The 22,642-nt window shown below is 41.6% G+C and overlaps 1 protein-coding gene across 2 annotated transcripts; it reads right to left on the reverse strand.

Annotated features, from left to right (window-relative positions):
* Positions 1–1,188: 1,188 nt before the first annotated feature.
* ccdc174 (coiled-coil domain containing 174) lies at positions 1,189–21,796 on the reverse strand. 2 transcript variants are annotated; one of them, XM_031899927.1, is made up of 11 exons: positions 21,559–21,796; positions 17,584–17,688; positions 15,129–15,229; positions 14,162–14,220; positions 8,376–8,541; positions 6,884–6,979; positions 6,643–6,779; positions 5,765–5,859; positions 4,752–4,887; positions 3,980–4,117; positions 1,189–1,697 (listed from the first exon to the last, which is right to left on the reverse strand). In XM_031899927.1, exons 1-11 carry the CDS (start codon positions 21,598–21,600, stop codon positions 1,408–1,410), a joined length of 1,365 nt encoding a protein of 454 aa, XP_031755787.1. In that variant the 5' UTR covers positions 21,601–21,796; the 3' UTR covers positions 1,189–1,407.
* Positions 21,797–22,642: the final 846 nt, after the last annotated feature.

Consider the following 22,642-nt stretch of genomic DNA (forward strand, 5'->3'; position numbering starts at 1 on the left):
GTTACTATGGTAACTTGAACCCTAGCAACCAGATAGCTGCTGTCATTTTTAACTGTTGAGTTGCCAAACAAAAAGTGAAATAATTAGAAAACCACAACTAAAAAAATGAAGAATGAATATTAGTCTCTATACCATACAAAAAGTTAACTCAAAGGTGAACAACCCCTTTAAAGATGAACTTCTGTTAGTGATGTGTTGAGTCCTGACCCGTCCACTCCCAACTCGACCCAATAAATTACATCTATTTATAGATCCAGGCACAACCCGCCCATCTCTGACATATACAGAGAGGGGCGGGGCAGGTGCACGCCTATAAACAGATGCAGGAAGCAGGGCTCAGGTGTAGTGCAAAGGTTGGCCTGAAGCTGCCCCACCTCTGGGCCGGCCCAGACATCACTAGTTCCTGTACAGATGCTATCCACAAGTTAAAGTGAACACTCAAGCCAACATTCCCCCCACTGTACATCTGCAGAGACCCCTTATTATACCCTTAGTCATGTTTATTCCTCTCTTCTTCAGCTTTACTCTCTCGGCATTCATAAAGCAGCACCCACAGAATCCTCCAGCTATTTAAAAAGGTAAGAAATATATATAAAGTTCCTCAGTCTCTGCTCTCCTCCCTTCACCTCTCTATCTATGTCTAGAAAAATCTAAAAGAGCTCAGACCCAGTATTCCTAGTAACTTGCACCTCTCTCAGAATTGCTTTGTCCTCCTCTCCTCATTATTACTGGCAGCTGGGGACATCAAGCCCAGGCCCTCAACAGATCCTAGATTTGGAACCATTCTTGGCCCAATTATCAGTTCTAATACCCCGATGAGCCTTAGCTCCTCCCCCCACACCTCCTACTTGGGCTTGCCAACTTGTTCCACTGGTAACTCCCTTATTGAGTCCATTTCCAACCACTGGAACTAATATTATTAAGAAATGCACTGCTCTTTTTCTTTCCATTCCTTACTCTCCTTTTTCCCCTCCATCTACTCCCAGAATTGTCAGATGATGTTTCTTTGAGTGAAGAGTTTCCTCTTTTCTTTTTACATTTTTTCCTGACTGTAACACAGTTGGCAAAACTGACCAGCAGGTGGTGCTGTTGGTTCAATTTCATTATTTTAGCAGCTTCAATATTTGCCAATATGTTACACATCTAAAAAAAAATAGTGAATTGAAAGGGGTTGCATAAAGGATAATATAAAGGAAAATATTATATTTTGCTATGAAATCAGTTAGTCATTTTTGCAGTAACCACCTTCTGATATATTTTGTATCAATACATTACGTCACTGTGTGCACCAGAGAACACTGTGCAAATATATTTCTTAAAGGAAGAGCTTTATATTACAATGGATCCAATGGCTATACAAGCAGTTGTAAGCTGTGAGTCCCAGCCAGCCGGCTGCCCCCCTCGGCATCACGACACTTTCCTATAGTAAGAGATCATGTCATCTAAACTCTTTGCTTCCTGCTCGGTGTCCCTGCCGAGGCCGGGCGGCTGCTGCGGCTGCTGCTCAGGGCATGGATTCTGCTTGAAGCCAAAGTTCAGTTTCCCATGGGAAGGGCCGGGCTGGTTCCAAGGCTGTGAATGACGTCCCGCGGATTTTGTCTTCTGCTTTGCAGCGTAGAACGACGGAGGTGCAAATTCAGGGTCTCTCTCGTCTCTAGGGTCTGGCCTTGGTTTGGACCAGTGTCCGAATGTGAACTCTGAAACAAGGAAAAAAAACTTATTTAACAGCCAATCTTCATGATTCTGTAGCCCAAATACTAAAATCTGCAATCTGCACTGGGTGCAACTATGCACCAATAGGGGGGAGGGGGCATCTATCCAAAAAATTTTCAGTCTGAAAACTAAAGTGACTGCACAGTGGTAATTTGGAACTGTCTAACAACAGCCTCACTTGCAGAGCAACCGTCAGACAGTGGCCCAAACAACTCTACTGGGCAACCATCTGGCACCCTGAGTGGCCAGCTCTACAGCTTATAAACCTGGGCCTACTTTGGCATCTTTAAACTTGGAAGGGCTGGGTTGATGATCTTTTGTTTTAACAAGGCCTGAATGAATCAAACTATTCAAATATTTGGGTAACTCTCCTACTGCACCCCCAGTTCTCTAAAGAATATTTACAAAAACTTAATTACAGATGAAAGACAATTAACCAGTATAAATGCTGCATAAAGTTTAGTAGGTAGAAGCATAAAACGGGTGTTGCAGAAATCACTAGAAGTAGAATGTAAGTGATGCAAAGCAAATACAACCTGGAAAAATATCCCAATGTGGCATAGGGCTGGTGGGTCACTTCCCACAGACAGAAACCCTACGCCATATAAGTGACATAACCCCACCAAAGCCCAGGGTGCAGAGTCCACTGGATATGCTACTCTACATCATGGGATTGAAGGGGGAGGAGGGCCTCATAGGGCTTATCTGGAAGATAAAGTGTGTTTAATTTGGTGCTTAAGGGGGCAGTATATGCTGAAAATGATCCTGCTGTACAGGCAATGATAAACCCTACTGAGGGTGACATGTAAGGCCAAGTTGACATTGTGTTGCATCACACATCTTGAAAGGCTAGGATAATGTTGCTTATTAAACTAAACCAGAAATATCTTCATAAAGATAAATAAACAGAGATTTAGGTCTCCATTTTTTTTCATTAGACAAATCAATAAGGAAAGGAAAAATAAAATGTACAGTGGCCCTTTAAAAGGTACAGGTACACTGGCAACATAGCACTTAAAGACAGATATACCTGCTCTCTGGCTTGGGGGGGCGGGGGGGGGGGGGGTCACTGACCTCAGCTACATTATTGCAGGATATTCAACTATCATGTGACAAAGTTAAATAAAGCTGGACTGCCCCCCTTTAACCCTGGGTCCGGTTTAGAAGTAGGAAACCGCTAATATTATATAAATAGCAAAAACAAAACCCACATTAAAAAAAAAAAAATAGAAATGCAAAAGAGTTTCATTTTCTATTTAAGTTTGTATCCCCTTTAACAGAAAGTGTACTCAGGCCAATATTAAATGAGGTTTTAGATTTTGATTTTTATAACAGAAGTGAATCTTTTGTACTGTAATATGTAGCAGTGAAATAAAATCTTAGGCCACAAGATGGCAGTATTTACTCAGAAATGTAATATATCACACAGTGGCGTTGCTAGCTCAAGGTAATAATCAACAGATTATTTATAAAGGGGCATACAAACTATATTTAACAATGTAATAAGTGTTAGAGCGCTCTTTCTGTGTCCCTGCTCAGTGCTATGACTTCTACTGAGACACTCAGCTGCTTCTTTAGTAAATGACAATGTTTCCTTTTTGTCTGGCTCTAGTTCTGGGCTAAACAGCAAGGGGTGGCCACATTACATATTCATAATATTAACAGTGTAAAAAACTGATAATATTATGAATTAATATTATTGGAAAATTGGAATAAAGTATTTTGCCAAAGTGTTTAAATATGTTATATGTTGGGTATATGGTGGTACCTTGTTTCTATTCAGTTTTTCCAAGGCCCCTGCCGTGTGAACTATGGTGAAAATCAACCAACAGTCTGTGTCAGAAGTGCACCCTTGTGGACTTTGTATTTCTTATTGTAAACACTTTTTTTTTTATATATATATAGCATGAAGCTCACTGCCCTGGCCATCTTGTCGCTGCCTTAAGAAGTACTTCATGGCTCAGGGGGAATCCAGATATAAAAAGTGAGCTCTCTGCAGCAGTGTGAAGGGGCAGGAATAGCTGGGGATTTATATCTTGCAGGGTTCTTCTTTCTGAAGGTGGAAGCTATAGGCCAGTATTGCTCTGTGCCTATAGAGCTAATTTATAAAGATAAATATTGGAATGGTTCATCACATGATATTGATTGCGAAGTTGTCGGACAGAAATCCCCTGCCCAGTGATCATTCCAATAACAATGGCGCCCCTACCCTCTCCATGAGATGTACCCAATCTCTGCACAGTATGTGACGCCAGAAACCTCCTACCTTTGCCTCTGTCCCACTCACGGACATGGGGAACTCCAGGTTTCGTGTCTCTCCGCTCCTGGACAACAACCTCCAGCTTTTTCTCAGGCCCAACAGGTTCTTCTGGCTCTGGAAGTTCTGGTCCAATAAAATCTTCCTCTGAAATTAGTGGGGATGAAAAGTCACATGAAAATTGCAAAGGCTACGTTAACGGCAAAATACAGCTGTCTACATATCCATACATGTTTAGGCTGCAAATGTCTTGTTGAATTATTGTACGGAAACTCAATGCCTGTACCAAATGCTACATAAGGAAATCACTGTTTAGACTGCCTGTATCAAGAATTGTAACATGCCATACTCTTCACTTCCATTCTTTCCTATCCCCTCTCGCTTCCTTCTTTTCTTCTTTCTTTTTTTTTCTATGTTAAATTAAACTCAATAAAAACAATTTAAAAAAAAAAAAAAAAATTGCAAAGGCACAGTATACTGAATGATGGCACCTGTTGATGCTACCGAAACCAACATTCTATTGGAGCATGATGGGAGCTGAGTAAGAGCTGGAGGGCAGCACAGTGTCCAACTAATAATGAAATGTACATTTATGTTGCCGTGACAGTAACTAGTAAACCAAGCAACCTACTGTACTGTGGACCTGGCAATTTTGTTGATGGTATTAAAGGGCAAAAAAATATAAAGAAAAATCAGGTTCGTCAATGACGTCTAAACCAGTCCCCAAGGATTAATGATAAGTCTCTTACTTGGCCCACAAATAAAGGGTGTGCCCACTCACCTGGTACAGTTTCACCTTCTGCCCCCTCCCCTTTCAGGTTCTTCAGCTTTCTCTGCTTCAGTTTGGAGAGTCGTGCTTGCAGCATGGACTTGCGCTTTGCTTTCAACCGCTCGCGTTTCAGCCTCTGATCCTCTGTCTAATACAAAGGAATCAGTTATATATTCAGTGGTATCCCTACCCAGGCAGACCCAATCCCTGCAGGGTCAGGCGACACACTAACATAACAAAGCTAAGAGAATATCAAGCTACGTCTTGTTTTCCACTGCTTCTTTTAAGCTTTCAATGCACGCTATATATTCTCATCATCTATGGCCCCTTTTGATGGCTGCCTGCTTTATCCATGCCAGAGCCTGGCTGGCCTACTTTAATGCTACCTGCTGAGCTCTGGACCATCTGAATCAGATACTGCTGCAATGGGTGACTTAGGGGCGTATATATTATGCTGTGTAAAACGAATTCGCCGAAAAAACTGAGTAAAAAGCTGTGTAAAATAAATGGAAAAGAAAACCGTCTGAATGCCAGATATTACGCCGTTATTTTCCATAAGTTCTGGTGGAAGAAAAAACATGTAAAAAAAATACGCAGATTTTACGCCGTTTTTACACGGCCAAGCCTGGCAAATTTTCTCACCGTTTTTTACAAAGCATAATAAATATGCCCCTTAGTCATTAGGGCAATGGGACCCCAGCCATATCTATTGGCACAATCTTCCTTGATAAACATCTGAATCTCTTGGCAACTGCTTTCTATTACTTTGTAGAAGAATTATTCTGCCTATCGATTAAGAATACAAGTGTTGCAAGAGAATATGAAGGTCACTGACTTTCTTATTTCCTTCCACATGTCTGGATAGACTGGATACTCCCTATATAGTGGAATAGTTTCACAAGAAGAACATTTCTGTGTCAATCTAAATGCCTGTAGCCACCTTGCTCAGTTGTTTTCCCAGCTAAAATGCCTGCACCCCAATCACTCTGTGCCAGTTCATTTCTGTTAATGTTTGTATTTTTTACCTGATCTCGCAGCATAGTGAGGGTCTCCATCTGTTTGTGACGAGCAGTTTGATCGCGGGCAAAGCCGAAATACCCAACACCTAATTGCCTGGCCTCTGTCAAAAGAAATAAAAAAAAAATGAGAATCAAAACAAAGGCTCTCACAGACGGATATTTTTAAAAACAAACATCCTATTGGTTGCTATGGGTTACTCCTCCCATAGCCTTTTATTACATATGGGGGTCAATGTTTTAAAATGTAAATGCTTTTTTCTTTAAATGAAAATCCATGTCCATTGATTCAAAGCTAATGTTTCTGTATTTCTATGCATTTAATGTCCATTTGAATACAGTAAGTTGCTGTTAACCAAAAAAAGAAGTGTGCAGAAATTCAGATCTAAATGTTATTGGCTACAACCCCCTGTGGCCCTGATGAAGGCCCCTAATGTTTTTCTGGGGTCAAAACATGTTGGGTTAATATGCAAATAAAAAGATTTTCTTAAATAACTATTTGCTCCGCTATTACTTTACTTTGGGTACAACGGGGCAGGATAAAATAGAATTAGCTCTTAGCTGGGTGTAAGGGCTCTAAATGTTCTACACAAAAGAGTAAACACTTTATATCACAATGCTTCTGTAAGAGAGCTGCTGATTTGCGGTTGCAGAAGATACTCCATGAGGCCCAATACAAAAGAATTGGGATGGGATCCGTTGATCAAACTGGCTAGACACATTAAAGCTGCAGGATGCCGCCTCTCTTTAGACATTTGCAATAAGACTCCATGGTGTATGTAGAAATGCACTTTAGGAAATTGATCCAACGTGCAATTACCCAAAGCTAGCTGAGCTTAAGCTGGTGTGTAAGAGAAATTCACAAGAGAAAAGAACCGACAATGTACCATTTTCTCGAATATCTTCATAGTGAATGGGTCCTGTTGGTCTATTTAAGGCCTCCTCTTCCTCCTGCTCCCACTTTTGCCGCTGTATCTCTCGTCTCATGTCATCAGAAAGAAGGGTCTTCTCCTCCGCAGCTGAGCTACAAGTATAAAAAGTGTTCTGGAAAATTCCCATTTGTAACATCATGAACACTAAATACAGTGCACACTATTTTCCTCTCCTGGAGGTCCAGTTGCCACTCACCTCTTTCCTTTCAGCTCTCTGTCCATTTTCAGAAGATGGGGTAGGTCTTTCTTCATACAGCGTCTTGATCTGCCCAGTGAATCCACATAATCTACCCTGTTAACAGAGGAGCATGGGTTAACCATTGAAAGGATTCTTTACATGAACACTGCTGAAGATGGGGGATGTAGTAGGCTCTTCTCATACAAGTGACAGGGTAAAGCTGTTGCAATGAAGCATAACTAAAATGATAATTACAGCAAGCTTTCAAAAACTTCAGTTCCTTCTTCAAGGAACTTCAGGATACCTGGGAAAGTAGCTGAGCCCACGTCTGTTTCCCCACCGGCAATTTGCGTTATTGCCAGTGGGAAAACATGGGCAGAAGATCATTCACTTGCAGTAGAGGGAATCTATCATAGGCGATAACCGCTTAGTGTGTCATTTCCCTAAATTTAATACATGATATGCCTGGACAATCACGGATTCTGCCTGCTTGTACCTACACAGAGCAGACTGGAAGTGTAGATTGGCCCGAAAACGTGAAAGCAGGCATTTTGGGCCCGATCCCTGCTTCTACTCCATGTAGCTACATGCAGGCGGAAGCTGTGATTGTCAATGCAGCTGTATGGAGGGGCAGTAGGGAGCGGATCCGCTGCAGAATAAATTACGTCCGGGAGCAGCGGAGCAAATGCTCCACGTGTCTTTGCCCTAAATTTTGGTGAAGGAGGGACAATGGTCTGGGGCTGTTTTTATGCTTTGGGCTATGGCCCATGGTTCCATTGAAAAGAAAACCTTAAGGCTACAATGGCATTCTTCCCAATTCCATACTTTGTGGCAGCAGTTTGGGGAAGGCCCTATTTCAGCATAATAATTCCCCCATGGACAAAGTGAGGTCCATGCAGAATGTGTTGTGCCGAGACCCATCCTCACTAATGCTCTTGTGTCTGAATAGAAACAAATATGACCAAACAATGTTCCAACATCTACTGGAAAGCCTTGCCACAATAGCAGAGGTTGTTATAGCGCCAAAGAGAGAACCAACTACATAATAATCCCATTGGCTTGGGAAACAGGTGTCATTACATTTACAGATTACATTTTTAAAAGGTGTTAAATGAAGGGTAACACCAAAAAGTGTTTTAAAGTAATTAATATTTAATGTACTGTTGCCCTGAACTGGTAAAAGTTGTGTGTGCGCTACTCTATTTTATAGATACAAAGCTGCTGTGTAGTCATTTGAATAACCATTTAAACTAAAAAAAGGAGAAAAGGCAAAGGTTACATAGCAGATAACAGATAAGCTGTGTGGATTCCCACTGTATTGGGCAGTAGTGTTTCTAAAGCAAACAAACAACTTTTATCAGTGCAGAGCAATAGTATATAATATATTAATTACTTTGATACACTTTCATTTTTTGTTGTTACTGCTCCTTTAAGAAAGATGACAGAGTTCTTCTCTATAGAAGATGCATGAATATCAGAGAAAGCCAAGAGCTCTACTACTTAAACAGACCATTCCTCACTGGGATCCTGTGCAGCTGGGATTGGCAGATCAGAGGCCCCATCCGCGTCCTCCCCACCATCTTTCTTGTCCTTCTGACATAAAGCCTGCACTTCATTTCTTTTATCAATTATTTTTTGAGCAAAATCCACCAGGAACAGCTCCTCTGTCTCCTCATCTGCCAAAGGAGAATACACAAGAAAGAAAGGACAAATCAAATATCAGTAAGGGATACATTTATCCATCATATGTGCATATGGGTACAGTTTTTAAATGGAGTCTGTTTTTATGTAAAACCTGGCTCAGGGGAGGAGGAGCCATATGGATTTAAGGGTGTGGCTTAATATGACTTCATAAAACCTTTTTCACATGAGTGATTAGTGATATCCCTACAGTGAGCACCAAATATTTGTTTTTTTCGTGTGCTACCACCATTTATGTAGATATATCCCATTTTTCTTTCTACCAACCTTCCATCTGCTGGTTCCCATAACATGTTTCCTTTTCAATTTGCTGGTCCTCATCTGCAGCATCTTTCAACCCAACCTCCCCCTTTCGTATAATTCTGCTCCCAGACCTTCACTGTTATCATCCGTTATAAACATTTGCAGGACCTGTGCTTCTCTTAATAAAGTTATGAACAGTCTGATTGTACTGGACGAAAACCAATGAAGGTCCAGGGGCCAAGAGGACTGGGGCCTACCGGGTTTTTCCCTGATGTCCCGGTGGGCAAGTCCGACGCCAATTCTAAGGCAACTTGCAATTGGTTTTACTTTTAATGTTTTGTTGTTTTTCAGTTATGTTGCTTTTAGTTCAGCAGCTCTCCAGTTTGGAATCTCAGCTGCTATCAGGTTGCTAAGGTTTTGTTTACCTTAGCAACCCACCAATGATTTGAATGAGAGACTGGAATATGAATAGGAAAAGGACTAACTATAAAGTAACTGAGCAATCATTTTTCAGCTGTTAGGGTCAGTGAACCCCATTTGAAGCTGGAAGATGTAGAAGAAGGAAAATAATAAGAAAAACAATAAAAAATAAATAGGATTAATTTGCAAACTTGCAATGAATAGGACATCATATAACATACTAAAAGTTAGATTAAAGGTGAACCACCCCTAGGGATTGGAAGGTGAATGTCATTCTTATATTTAAAAAGGGAGTAAGATCTCAGCCTGGCAATTATAGGCCTGTAAGTTTGACATCCGTGGTGGGCAAGTTATTTGAAGGCTTGTTAAGGGATCACATTCAAAATTATGTAGTGGAGAATGGCATTATGAGCAGTAATCAGCATGGCTTTATGAAGGACAGGTCATGTCAGACCAATTTAATTGCTTTTTATGATGAGGTAAGTAAGAAGCTGGACAGTGGGGATGCAGTAGATATAATCTATTTGGATTTTGCCAAAGCATTTGATACCGTTCCCCACAAACGACTGCTTTCTAAACTAAGGTCTATTGGTCTTAGTGAAGTCGTTTGCACATGGATTGAAAACTGGCTACAGGATCGGGTACAGAGGGTGGTTGTTAATGGTACATTCTCTACTTGGAGTAAGGTTCTCAGTGGGGTCCCTCAGGGTTCTGTACTGGGTCCACTTTTGTTTAATTTGTTCATAAATGACTTAGGGGAGGGTATTATGAGTAATGTATCAGTGTTTGCAGATGACACAAAACTCTGCAGACCAGTCAATTCTATCCAGGATGTGACATCCCTGCAGCAGGATCTTGACCAACTGGCAATCTGGGCAGCTAAGTGGCAGATGAGATTTAATGTGGATAAATGTAAGGTCATGCACCTGGGATGTAAAAATATGCAAGCCCCGTATACCCTTAATGGGACTGCACTAGGCAAATCCATAATGGAGAAGGACCTTGGAGTCCTTGTAGATAATAAACTTGGCTGTAGCAAGCAATGCCAGGCAGCAGCTGCAAGGGCAAACAAGGTTTTGAGCTGTATTAAAAGGGGTATAGATTCACGGGAGGAGGGGGTTATTCTTCCCCTTTACAGAGCGCTGGTAAGGCCCCATCTAGAATATGCTGTTGAGTTTTGGTCTCCATGATTGAGTTAGAGAGGGTCCAGAGAAGGGCAACTAAGCTGGTAAAGGGTATGGAAAGTCTCAGTTATGAAGAAAGACTGGCCAAGTTGGGTCTGTTTACACTGGAGAAGAGGCGCTTATGAGGTGACATGATAACTATGTATAAATATATAAGGGGATCATATAATAACCTTTCTAATGCTTTATTTACCAGTAGGTCCTTCCAACGGACACGAGGGCACCCACTCCGTTTAGAAGAAGGGAGGTTCCATTTAAACATTCGGAAAGGATTTTTTTACAGTGAGAGCTGTGAAGTTGTGGAATTCCCTCCCCGAATCAGTCGTGCTGGCTGATACATTATATAGCTTTGGCTGATACATTATATAGCTTTAAGAAGGGGCTGGATGGATTCTTAGCAAGTGAGGGGATACAGGGTTATGGGAGATAGCTCTTAGTACAAGTTGATCCAGGGACTGGTCCGATTGCCATCTTGGAGTCAGGAAGGAATTTTTTCCCCCTCTGCCGCAAATTAGAGAGGCTTCAGATGGGGTTTTTTGCCTTCCTCTGGATCAACTTGTAAATAGGCAGGTTATATATAGGCATTATGGTTGAACGTGATGGACGTACAGTGGAGGAAATAATTATTTGACCCCTCACTGATTTTGTAAGTTTGTCCAATGACAAAGAAATGAAAAGTCTCAGAACAGTATCATTTCAATGGTAGGTTTATTTTAACAGTGGCAGATAGCACATCAAAAGGAAAATCGAAAAAATAACTTTAAATAAAAGATAGCAACTGATTTGCATTTCATTGAGTGAAATAAGTTTTTGAACCCTCTAACAAAAAAAGACTTAATACTTAGTGGAAAAACCCTTGTTTGCAAGCACAGAGGTCCAACGTTTCTTGTAATTGATGACCAAGTTTGCGCACATTTTAGGAGGAATGTTGGCCCACTCCTCTTTGCAGATCATCTCTAAATCCCTAAGGTTTCGAGGCTGTCTCTGTGCAACTCTGAGCTTGAGCTCCCTCCATAGGTTTTCTATTGGATTAAGGTCCGGAGACTGACTAGGCCACTCCATGACCTTAATGTGCTTCTTCTTGAGCCACTCCTTTGTTGCCTTTGCTGTATGTTTTGGGTCATTGTTGTGCTGGAACATCCATCCACGACCCATTTTCAGTTTCCTGGCAGAGGGAAGGAGGTTGTCGTTCAGGATTTCATGATACATGGCTCCATCCATTTTCCCGTTAATGCGAATAAGTTGTCCTGTGCCCTTAGCAGAAAAACACCCCCAAAGCAAAATGTTTCCACCCCCATCCTTGACGGTGGGGACGGTGTTTTGGGGGTCATAGGCAGCATTTTTCTTCCTCCAAACACAGCGAGTTGAGTTAATGCCAAAGAGCTCTATTTTGGTCTCATCAGACCACAGCACCTTCTCCCAGTCACTCACAGAATCATTCAGGTGTTCATTGGCAAACTTCAGACGGGCCTGCACATGTGCCTTCTTGAGCAGGGGGACCTTGCGAGCCCTGCAGGATTTTAATCCATTGCGGTGTAATGTGTTTCCAATGGTTTTCTTGGTGACTGTGGTCCCTGCTAATTTGAGGTCATTAACTAACTCCTCCCGTGTAGTTCTAGGATGCTTTTTCACCTTTGTCAGAATCATTGACACCCCACGAGGTGAGATCTTGCGTGGAGCCCCAGAGCGAGGTCGATTGATGGTCATTTTGTGCTCCTTCCATTTTCGAACAATCGCACCAACAGTTGTCACCTTCTCTCCCAGCTTCTTGCTAATGGTTTTGTAGCCCATTCCAGCCTTGTGCAGGTCTACAATTTTGTCTCTGACATCCTTGGACAGCTCTTTGGTCTTTCCCATGTTGGAGAGTTTGGAGTCTGCTTGATTGATTGATTCTGTGGACAGGTGTCTTTTATACAGGTGACTAGTTAAGACAGGTGTCCTTAATGAGGTTGACTAATTGAGTAGAAGTGTGTAACCACTCTGTGGGAGCCAGAACTCTTAATGGTTGGTAGGGGTTCAAAAACTTATTTCACTCAATGAAATGCAAATCAGTTGCTATCTTTTATTTAAAGTTATTTTTTCGATTTTCCTGTTAAAATAAACCTACCATTGAAATGATACTGTTCTGAGACTTTTCATTTCTTTGTCATTGGACAAACTTACAAAATCAGTGAGGGGTCAAATAATTATTTCCTCCACTGTATGTCTTTTTTCAACCCAACTTACTATGTTACTATGTTACCCCTATAATTGTGCATTGTAAAGGGGAAGAATGAAACACCCCTTTTAATACAGGATACTATTTTTTCAGAGCCGCTCCTACTGCTGACCAGCACTGATTGCTACAGCTACGTTTATCATTCAAAATAACCCCAGGTCCTTCTCCATTAGAGATTTACCTATCTTATTCCCATTAAGAACATACGCAGCCAGCAGGTTCCTGAATTCCAAGCGCATAACACACATCAGTAGAAGAAATAATACAATTTAAGTACAGGCTTTGATGTTCTTCTTCAAACAGTGGAGGGGCAGAGCAAAAGGATGAATACTGTGTGATAGGCTCCCCTCACACATATAAAAGGAGCAGCTGCTTGTGCTTAAGGCATCCATTCCCTAATAGCGAGTTAAATTAACAACATAGCTTAGAGCCGCGAGGAAGCGGCAGTGACGTCTGATGGCTCAATGACTTTCGCTGCCATAATTTCCTTCTTCATCTCTAATGTCCCCCCTTACTAAACACTGACAACCCATTTCTTTTTGTTTGAAATTCAAATGCTGCATCTGTGAGAATAAAACTAGGCTCCTCGGAATTTTACTTTGCAAGCCATAAATTATTCACTCGCTCCATTGATGTTCAAAATTGCATTGCGCCCCCCCTACTATAAGAAGAGATCTCGGCATAGAACACATTGAGCCCAGGTTTGTTCACTTGCAAAGAAACCTCACAGCTAACTAGGGCTGCTATCTAGAATAAAGAATAACCTGCATTCTAAACACAGCAGGGAAAAACTACCTGCTCCTTAGACTAAATATTATGTAAGATGAAACAAGGAGAAACATTCTTGCGTCAATGTTCACTCTAAACTGGGTCTGCAGCAGTCATTTTGCAAAATAAACATTATAACAAATAGAAGAACAAAAATACCCTGGCATTTCAACTACATAGGGGCCCAAACAGCCCCCATCAACCCAATAAATAGTGACTGTCTATGGCATCTTACAGCAGCCCCTTTGGTATTTGCCAGAGCCCACAGATTGCCAGTCCGGGCCTGTTTCTGACTGCTAATAGCCACCTCTGTTAGCCAGTTCAAACAGTTATAGGGTAAAACTTTTGATCTGAAGCATAACAAAAGCGGTGTAAAGGTGATTTATTTAACTAAAATAATAAACACATCAGCATTGAAAAGGGAACTGAAATTTTATGTAAGCTTAATGCGATTACTTAGGGATTTAGACAAAAGTTTAAAGAAAGATTAAATAAATATTTTTGTTTGTGCAACAGTTTTACATTTGTGTGTGTTTTTATACATATATATCAGCCAAAAGATCAAAACAACCTTAACAAAGGGTTCTGTTGTGACCAAAACATCAAAAAATATATTTTTTTTCACTTTAAAAACCCTGTGAGTGCAGTTTTTGTTTGCTGCTATATATATATATTTATTTAATTAATTATAAATCAAATGTATTTACACACATTAGAAATTCATAATACCTCCAAAGTTTGCCTGATTTCAAGGCTACTTACCTGGAAAGTCTCCTTTTGTCATCTTTTCATATAAGAGAGCTTTCTCCTCTAGTTTCTTCCTAGAATATAAATACAAATCTTGCTTAATACTTAACTCTTACATTATCTCAATGGAATTACTACATAGAAATCGGGAACACAATGCGAGACACAGTTGCACACTAACTCCTTGTATAGGCAATAAGAAAACACAACTTTTCGTTTATTGTCTGGTCCTTACAAGCTAGACACATTTTGGCTGACAAGTGCCCAAACTACAAGAAGTGTTTAGGAAGGCACAGGAAAAAGTATGATAGACCGAGAGGAAAAAATGCAAGTCTTTAGCGAGACCGACTCTCCAAGCTACTTTTGTAAATGATACTGACAAGTCTGCTACAGCCAAAACATTACAAATAAATGTCTTGGTTTGGTGATGTTTTAGAAACTGCTCATCTAGTATCTGTGTGGGTTTCCTCCATGGACTCACGTTACCTCCTACACTCCAAAAAAAAAAAAAAGGTTAATTGGCCTTATGGTGGCTATACACGTAAAGAACCACTTGCCTGGCGAGGTCACCAAGCCATTGGATCTTTTCCCCGATATCCCCACCAAGGGCCAAAGATCGTATTAGAATGCCAGTAATAGGTGCAAGCAATTCGGGAACTGCATCAACGAGCCGATGTGGCCCCGATACGACTAAAATTCTTTAACCTGCCCGGTCGATATCTGCTCAATTTCAGGCCAGATATCGGTCGGCCAGGCCTGTCGTTTGTGCACCTACTCGGGCCGATAAGCTGCCGAATCGGTCTAAGGGATCGATATCGGCAGCTACATTCAGCCCATGTATGGCCACCTTTACTGTGTGTAAATGTGATTGGGGCCTTAGAGTGTAAACTTCACTGGGGCAGGGACTGTTGGGAATGATGTATAATCTCTGTATGTCAGCATGTAATATTGTTGCATGAGCCCCGTGCCAGTGGATTCTGACCTGGATTTATCCAAGGTGTTTTCCTCTTCAGTCCTCTCTTCCACATCTTTTTCTGCTCGTGCTGTGACTCCGGAATTCTGCTTACTAAATATGCTGGGTTTCTGAAAAAGAGAAACAGTTCTTTAGAAGATGGCTACCTGAGCCAGCAGAACATGAAGGCTAGCCCCTAGTTAAATACATTTAGAAGAAAGGTGGGATGCCTTGTCACAAATGGACACATTGGTCAGCATTCAAAAATGCTTCTCCACTTTTCTTCTATATTATGTTAACAGGGTCATGCTATATAGCCTACCACTTGAATATAGAGCATATACATTTCTCATGCATAAACTAAGTGCTAGTGGCCACATAGCTTCACTGAATGCAGGGACTAGAAATTGGCTGCTCATATTTCCAGTAGAATAAAAAACAATCATATTCTATTCGGACTGATGTTTAAATGTGTGTACTATAGGCATTCCTTTAATGACAATGTTTATTACTATGCTGGTTGATGGTACAAGACAGAATAAATCAAGTTATCACAATTCTGAATAAATTCTGAATAAACTGGTACAGGAATGTAGTAAGCACATCCCATTTAGCAAGGTTATAGATTTGAAGTACAAATAATGATATATACAATTATATACTGTTAATAGAGAAATAAGTAAACTATATGTGTGTCACGATTACGGCACTTCAGACGCACGTGACTGTAGGCGTGGCTGTCTAGAGGGTCCCCTGCTCAGTCTCACACACCTGACACACAGGTCAGACTAGCGGCACAGCACCTCAAAGACCAACCAACGCTCACACACTCATACACAACTTGCTGCCACCACTCTCATACTTCTTACACTGGCGATGAGAGATGCCAAGCACACTGGTAGAGAAAGGGTTAATGTAAAGAACCGACACACACACTCTCCTTACCAGCAGTCCCTCAGGAATGCAATGGGAGTCACCATTAGCAGGACACAGTGTGAGTTTTATGGCCTCCTGTGTATGGACTGAGTGTATGGGACTGGTCCACTGATACCAATGTCCATAACTCCTTGTGGGAACATAATAGAAAGATGAATTTAGATTCATCAATTCTAAATGATCGCACCGGTCCCATACAGACTAAACATCACTACTGTGTGACCTGCCCCTGCCCAGATACTCCTATCTGACAAACCGAGAACCTAAATCCAGCGATGTTTGGACCCGTATGAAAGGCCATCTTAAATGAAACATATACTCAGGTTTTGGTACCTCTAGTATAAATAGTATGGGTTCTGGGACAATAAATGTTTCTGAGTTTGGGTTATGGTGTGACCTCCACATCACCTATGATGGGTCCCAATGTGAACTCTAATTCACCCCCATGTGGGCTTTCACTCCCCCCCATGGCATGGCCCTTATCAGCCGGGGATTAGAGTTGGGCATTCCAGGATGTGAGGCCTTTACACATGGCTGGTTCCAGACCCTAGTGACCAGAGGCCTGTTATATATCTCTTTCTGGCAAATTTCTGGAAGATTTTGGGCCTGCTTGATTAACCCTTACAGGCCTATATCATGACAATGTGCATTTATAGTTACTAGTATTTATAGTTTATAAAGTTAAAGGAAAAATGTATCCACTTATATAACTTCATGTAATATTGCTCAGAGTGCAGCCTAAATGTGAAACAGGAGCGCCCTCTGCTGTTTGCAAATTAAAGGGCATGTTCACCTTTTGCAAAGTTATATTTCTCAACTAACTCTCCCTCTGGAGAAAGGGGATCACCCCCATAAATGCAAAGACTGGCAACAGGTAAGATCCTCCATGAAAACAAATGTTCTTCCCTTCTGCACATGCACGGACCCTAAGCCACGGCCTGGCAGCCAATAACATCAATGCTCCTTAGTTAAGAAATGTGGTCCTGGTATGCGAAGAACGTCAGGGCAGGAGTTTCATACCCACTGCGATCTTTGCAAAAGTACTTCACCCGGAGGCTGGGTAGCTGCCATCTTTGATTAATATTAAAATGAGAACTACGGATTTCTATTAAGAAAAGTTCACAAAAGGTGAGCACCTCCTGACACTTCCATTGCTCAATTCTATCGCTCAGCATGATACATGGGTATATGTTCCCTATGGCACATGGGGAGCATTCTTTTCCATAAATTAGAAGCACCCTGTATGCCATTTACCTAAACTCTAGCAAGCAGCACCGATACAGGAGTCAGCATGACATTCTCCAGCTATATCTGTGATTTAGACTCAAGGCTGCAAAGCATAACCTTTTTATAAAGAGCTTTCTATGCTCTCTCTAAAATATTCAGTGCATTTTATTTTGTCATTGTTGTACAAATGGACATTACAGACCTAAAGGGCAACTGAATACATTCTGGAAAAAAACATATCAAGACAGGAGGTACTATACGGATACAAGGCCACAAAAAGCAACCTTCCCTTGGTCTGCATTGGATATTATACGCCACTTACCTTGCTGCCCGCTCTTGGCTTTGATGATAAACCAGCATCTTTAGAAAGCTTCTCATGCTTGAATTCCTCTTGCTTTCTAAAAAGTTCAGCCTTCAGATCTACCAGCTAAGGATAAATACAAACAATGATATTAAAATTCAACAACTGAATTCCAACTTTCAGGCCTTTTCAGACAGCCGTTAGCAGGGTGCCAAGTGAATTCTCTTGGTTTGTTCAGTTGTCATCCACACCAGTATGAGGCCCTAGCAAACTGCTATATATTAAAGCACCAAGTACAACTAAAAATGATTCAGGTAGATTCCCAGTTATCTGTATTCAGGGCATGTAAACATATTCCTTTAAAGCGTGTATGCAGAACACTGGGATTTAATGGGTTAAAAGCTACTGTTATGCAATCGCTTTGTCTGCATATTTTTGCCAGGAAAGAAACCCCCAAAATACCCACGTTGTCTGTGATTCAGTTTAACGGAAAAGGCAAATAAGCTTGGATGAGTGGGAAGACATGAAGTCTATGCATTCTCTATGGATACAAACAAGTCACTCAGAATAATGGAGTCCATCGTTTAGATTCCTTTGTACTGTCTGCTGCTACAAAGCCTGGGTACCAGAGAGTGCTTATCCTAGTTTCTGCCTACCTCAGGAGTAATACACTGTAATAGCTCCCAATTATGGGTTAGGGTACATAAGCAATTTGGCCACCCTTGCATAATCAGATACAAAAACATTTCTAGCTTTGCAGAACACAGCGGCAAAACCACTTACGGAAAAGCTGCTTCACAAAGACAGATGCAGTATCCAGCTGTCCTGCTTTTCCCATTTTCTGCTGCTAAAGTAGCGACTGACCATAAAGCGGCTAATAAATCATAATAGTGGCAAACTGCAATTCTAATGCTGATCACTAACACACAAACATTTCATTTCTGGCTACTGACTTCTGATCTAGACCCTGAGCGGATGACCAGTAAATAGCAACAGGGGGACACAGTTCATAAACAGCTCCATGAAACCACCATGCTGAGAGGTCCCTAATACCGAGATACACGTTGGGTCAAACTGGGATAATCCTCTACAATAGGTACTTTTGGTTCAAAATACATCAATTCCCAAGTGCATCGTCGGGCATCTCATGTTACTGTAAATGATTAATTTGGACACAAAATATAACAATATTTTTCAGGGGTCAATGACTACTCACTGTATGCAAAACGTAATCCCCCATTTACAATGCCTCCCCCCTTCTATCTGACCAATCTATTCCATAGAGAACAACCAAACGCAACAACATATTTACCTAGGGGTTTTCAAAGATGCTGAGCTAAAGGCTACTGCCACATGGGTCATTCTCGTCCTGTGTATAAGTGCAGGCCAACAAAATGCCCCTCTGCTCCAACCTGCTTTATGGTGTGTCTGCGCCCAGAGACACTGCGTTGGCCTGGGTGTGGACACATGGAGCAGATTTTGGCGCGAAAACACATACTTGCAGGTTTCGGCACCAAAATCAGTGCCACTCCAATCTAACCACTTAGAAGGTGCGATTCCACAGTAGGGCACAACTATTTAATAACACATGCGGCAAAGGACATAACACATACCTGGGGGTGTCAAAGGTGCTGAGCTTCAATTTGCCATCTGTAAACTCAAAAATCCCAGGCCTGCTATCTGACCCATGAGATTGTGCCATTTCATGGTATTGGAATACTAGTCGTATTGTTAGTTGTATTGTTGCAGCAGGAAAACCATGCAAGGCGTTTTTAAGCGTGCTGAGCTTGGTTATAAAGACTAAAGCAACTGGTTTACCAGCCAATACTAAAAATGCAGAACCTTGCATCAATCATTTTTTACTCCATAAACAATAATCAAATTAATAAAGCAAAGACATCTGTCTGTGACACTGGCCTTTACCATCATTTCTAAACCTACAGTGTTCCTAGCACTGGCACACTATTGATCAGAAAGGTACAGGGGATGCTGCTTTTTACAGCAGGTATATACAGCAGGTATATACATCAGTATATATGTGTAATGAAGGTATATTGGAAAATTGATTAGAATTGAAAATGGGGGGGTTTATATCCCCTTTAATTGGTAAGAGAATCCTTATGAGCGTTCTGTTATTCAACAGACGGCTTTTTTTCAGCAAGTTGAATTTTCTCTTATTTTTAGTGATGGAGCATTTGTTTTCTGCCCAACCAATGCCTAATAAATAATGGATGGAGGTACAAGAAAAGAAAATGAGCAAGCAGACATTTCTGCAAGAGAACTGATTGGCTCTTCAGTGTCACGGCCGTGCAAGTTGAAGATTTGTGAAAGGTTAATTGGCTGCCTTGGCTGTAAAGAGACTTTATATAATCACTTTCTCATAGAGCGTAAATGCTACAAAGAATGAATAATGTGCATCGGTTTAGCCCTAACCTTCTTCTAAGCTTGTCTCATTTGGCTCCTAAGAAGCCTGATCCACTTACTAAATAACATTCCCTAACATTCCCCAACATTCAGCTGGATGGCTGAAATCAGATGATATATACCAGTTATTAATGGACATGTATGATTTCCACCGAGTGAGCTGCAGCACATCGCTAGGTTATTTTGCGTGACGTAGCATGTGTGCATGCAACATGATACATATATTCCTCCCACCCTAGATGTGGCCCTGCTTTCTCAGGGGCCCCTCTTAGATTTAGCATAATCTGCCCCTATATGTAAAGGAAAACTAAACTATAACTAAACTAGAAATGCCATATTGTATATACTGAACTTATTCCACCAGCCTAAATGTTCAGCATCTCTATATAATGATCCAGGCCTTTAAAGTTGTCACAGGAGCTCCACATCTTGGATTTTGTTCGGAGCATCAGTGGCACTGCACATGCTCAGTGGGCTCTGGGCAGCAGTTGAGAAGCTAAGCTTAGGGGTCGTCACAAATTATCCAGCATAAAATGAAGTTGGCCTGTCACATAAGCTGCTGCTACAGGGCTGATTATTCATTTCTGATGCTAATTGCACTGGTTTCAGAACTGCCATGTAATGAGAATCTAAATTAATCCTGAATCATTGTATTGTGACATTTATATTCTATATATACAGTATAGTGTGAGTGGGCCCCTAAGCTCAGGTAAGTGGCAGCAGCACAGAGTATGGGCAGGGAATCAGCAGAAAAGAAGATGGGGGGCTACTGGGGCATCTTTGGGGGCACAGATCTTCCCTGCTAAAGAGCTGTGGGTGCCTTGGGCTGGTGCAGAAGCCCCAAAACATAATGTATAGCATTTCTACCCTACTTCACTGTTAAGCCTTAAGTCCTTCTTTAATGGAGAATAAAACCCCACTCCAAGTTTTTAACTTTTCATATCCCAACTGCATTGGCACGTGTCCTGAATAGTCCCTGGGTGCACTTTACCAGAGTTATAACTGCGGCACAGTTGGCAATCACATCAGGTTTCTGGCTTATAGACTGTGGCTGCCAGCCAGGAACACGTAAAGAAGATCTGATCTTGGCGTCAACTTCACGTATTTCTGGTCACCAAAAGATGTCCATAAATCAGATGTGACATTATCAAACATACTGCGCAGCTACGGCGTTGGTACAGGGGGGCAGGCACTATTCAGGGCATATATCTGGGATGGGGGCCACAGAAATACCCTCTATGCCCTACAAGTCTACATTATAGTAATACATAAGCCTACTGAGCCAATGTCCCCAGCCCTTGGATCCATATAACAATTTAAAAATTGCCCCCACCCCAGAGTAGGGAGGGGGGGATAGAAGTGACTTCTTTGGGGGGGGGGGGGATTCTAATAAATGGCACATTTCCCTATTTCTATAACCATAACAACCAATACAATCGCTTTTTAATACTTTTAAGCAAACCACCAATAAAAGCTACCTGCTTATTGGCTGCGGTGTCGTAATGACCGGACCCGTAGCAAACTTTACACCTTCTGGTACAAGGGGCGGAATGGATACTGTGATGCACTCACCGAGGCTGCAGTCACTTCTAGCGGCTTCTTCTTCCTGTCCATTGCGAGGAAGATACCTAGTAATGCTAGCTCTTGGCCCGTACGCGCCGATATATGTAACTACCAATCAGCCCTGTTATCAGCTTTTTCTTTTCACTTCAGAACGTAGCGACCATGTTTACCACCGCAGCGGTGCCGCAAAGCAAGGCAGCAATTCAGCAATTTTTGTGTCACTAAGCGCGACGGAAGGTTTCGGCGGCCATCTTGAGAAGGTCGCTTGCTCAGGAGAAGCTGTGGGGCGGAATACAAATGTGCATTTTGTGTGGTAGCCCTGTAATTATACAGATATAACATAATATGAGAGGTATAACACTGCTATTTATAGGACAAGGCTGATAGCTGTGCCTGCACTTTGCAGCAGAATTCCTTCCTTCAGTAACACCCTATAGGATCTTGTGAAAAATCAGATTTTTTTTTTTTTGGGGGGGGGGGGGGGGGAATAAACACACTCATCTGCATTAAACCGAAAATTATTTTAATAATGTAAAGGACATGCTTACGCGCTTGTTTTCTTTTTAAAAAATTCTTTCCTATTAATAACATTGGCATCAATCATAATTTTTATGACCTATTTAGTCTGGATGGTTGCCACAAAGCTTGTAGTAGTTTCTACTGACTCAGTAAAAGTAATGTATAGAACCAGACTGGCAATCTGTGGGTTCTGGCTGTAAGATGCCATAGACAGTCACTATCTATTGGGCTGGGGGGGGGGCAGTTTGGGCCTCTGTGTACTTGAAATGCCAGGGCCTGGCGAGAGAAAGGAGACAAGTTAGATAGGCATCAGCCTGGCCCCCACACCGGGCAATAAGGTGCCGCTTACAAATGGTCGGTAATGTATACAAGTTGCATGAGAGCACATCACACTGAGTAAATCTGGAATACTTTGAAAAGTAGGGTGCACCACTGTATAGATATGGAAGGAGTACTCTGTAACTGCAGGCACAGTGTCTTATAAAAGTGTTAGGACATGGCACTCACATGTCTCACTCTGCCATACTGCCCTAATTTATATCCAAGTTATTGTTTCTATGACAATGACAGTGGG

The sequence above is a fragment of the Xenopus tropicalis genome, chromosome 4 (assembly GCF_000004195.4).
Source record: "Xenopus tropicalis strain Nigerian chromosome 4, UCB_Xtro_10.0, whole genome shotgun sequence".
In the NCBI taxonomy this organism is placed as follows: Eukaryota; Metazoa; Chordata; class Amphibia; order Anura; family Pipidae; genus Xenopus; species Xenopus tropicalis.

What these genes read in the sequence shown, in the direction of transcription:
- ccdc174 (XM_031899927.1), bottom strand. Translation starts at nt 21,600, where the DNA reads ATGGACAGGAAGAAGAAGCCGCTAGAAGTGACTGCAGCCTCG. An exon ending in TGAAGATATTCGAGAAAATG is followed by an intron (nt 5,860 to 6,642) that starts GTACATTGTCGG and finishes TTCTTTTGACAG; the next exon opens with AGGCCAGGCAATTAGGTGTT. An exon ending in TCACTATGCTGCGAGATCAG is followed by an intron (nt 4,888 to 5,764) that starts GTAAAAAATACA and finishes CCTTTGTATTAG; the next exon opens with ACAGAGGATCAGAGGCTGAA.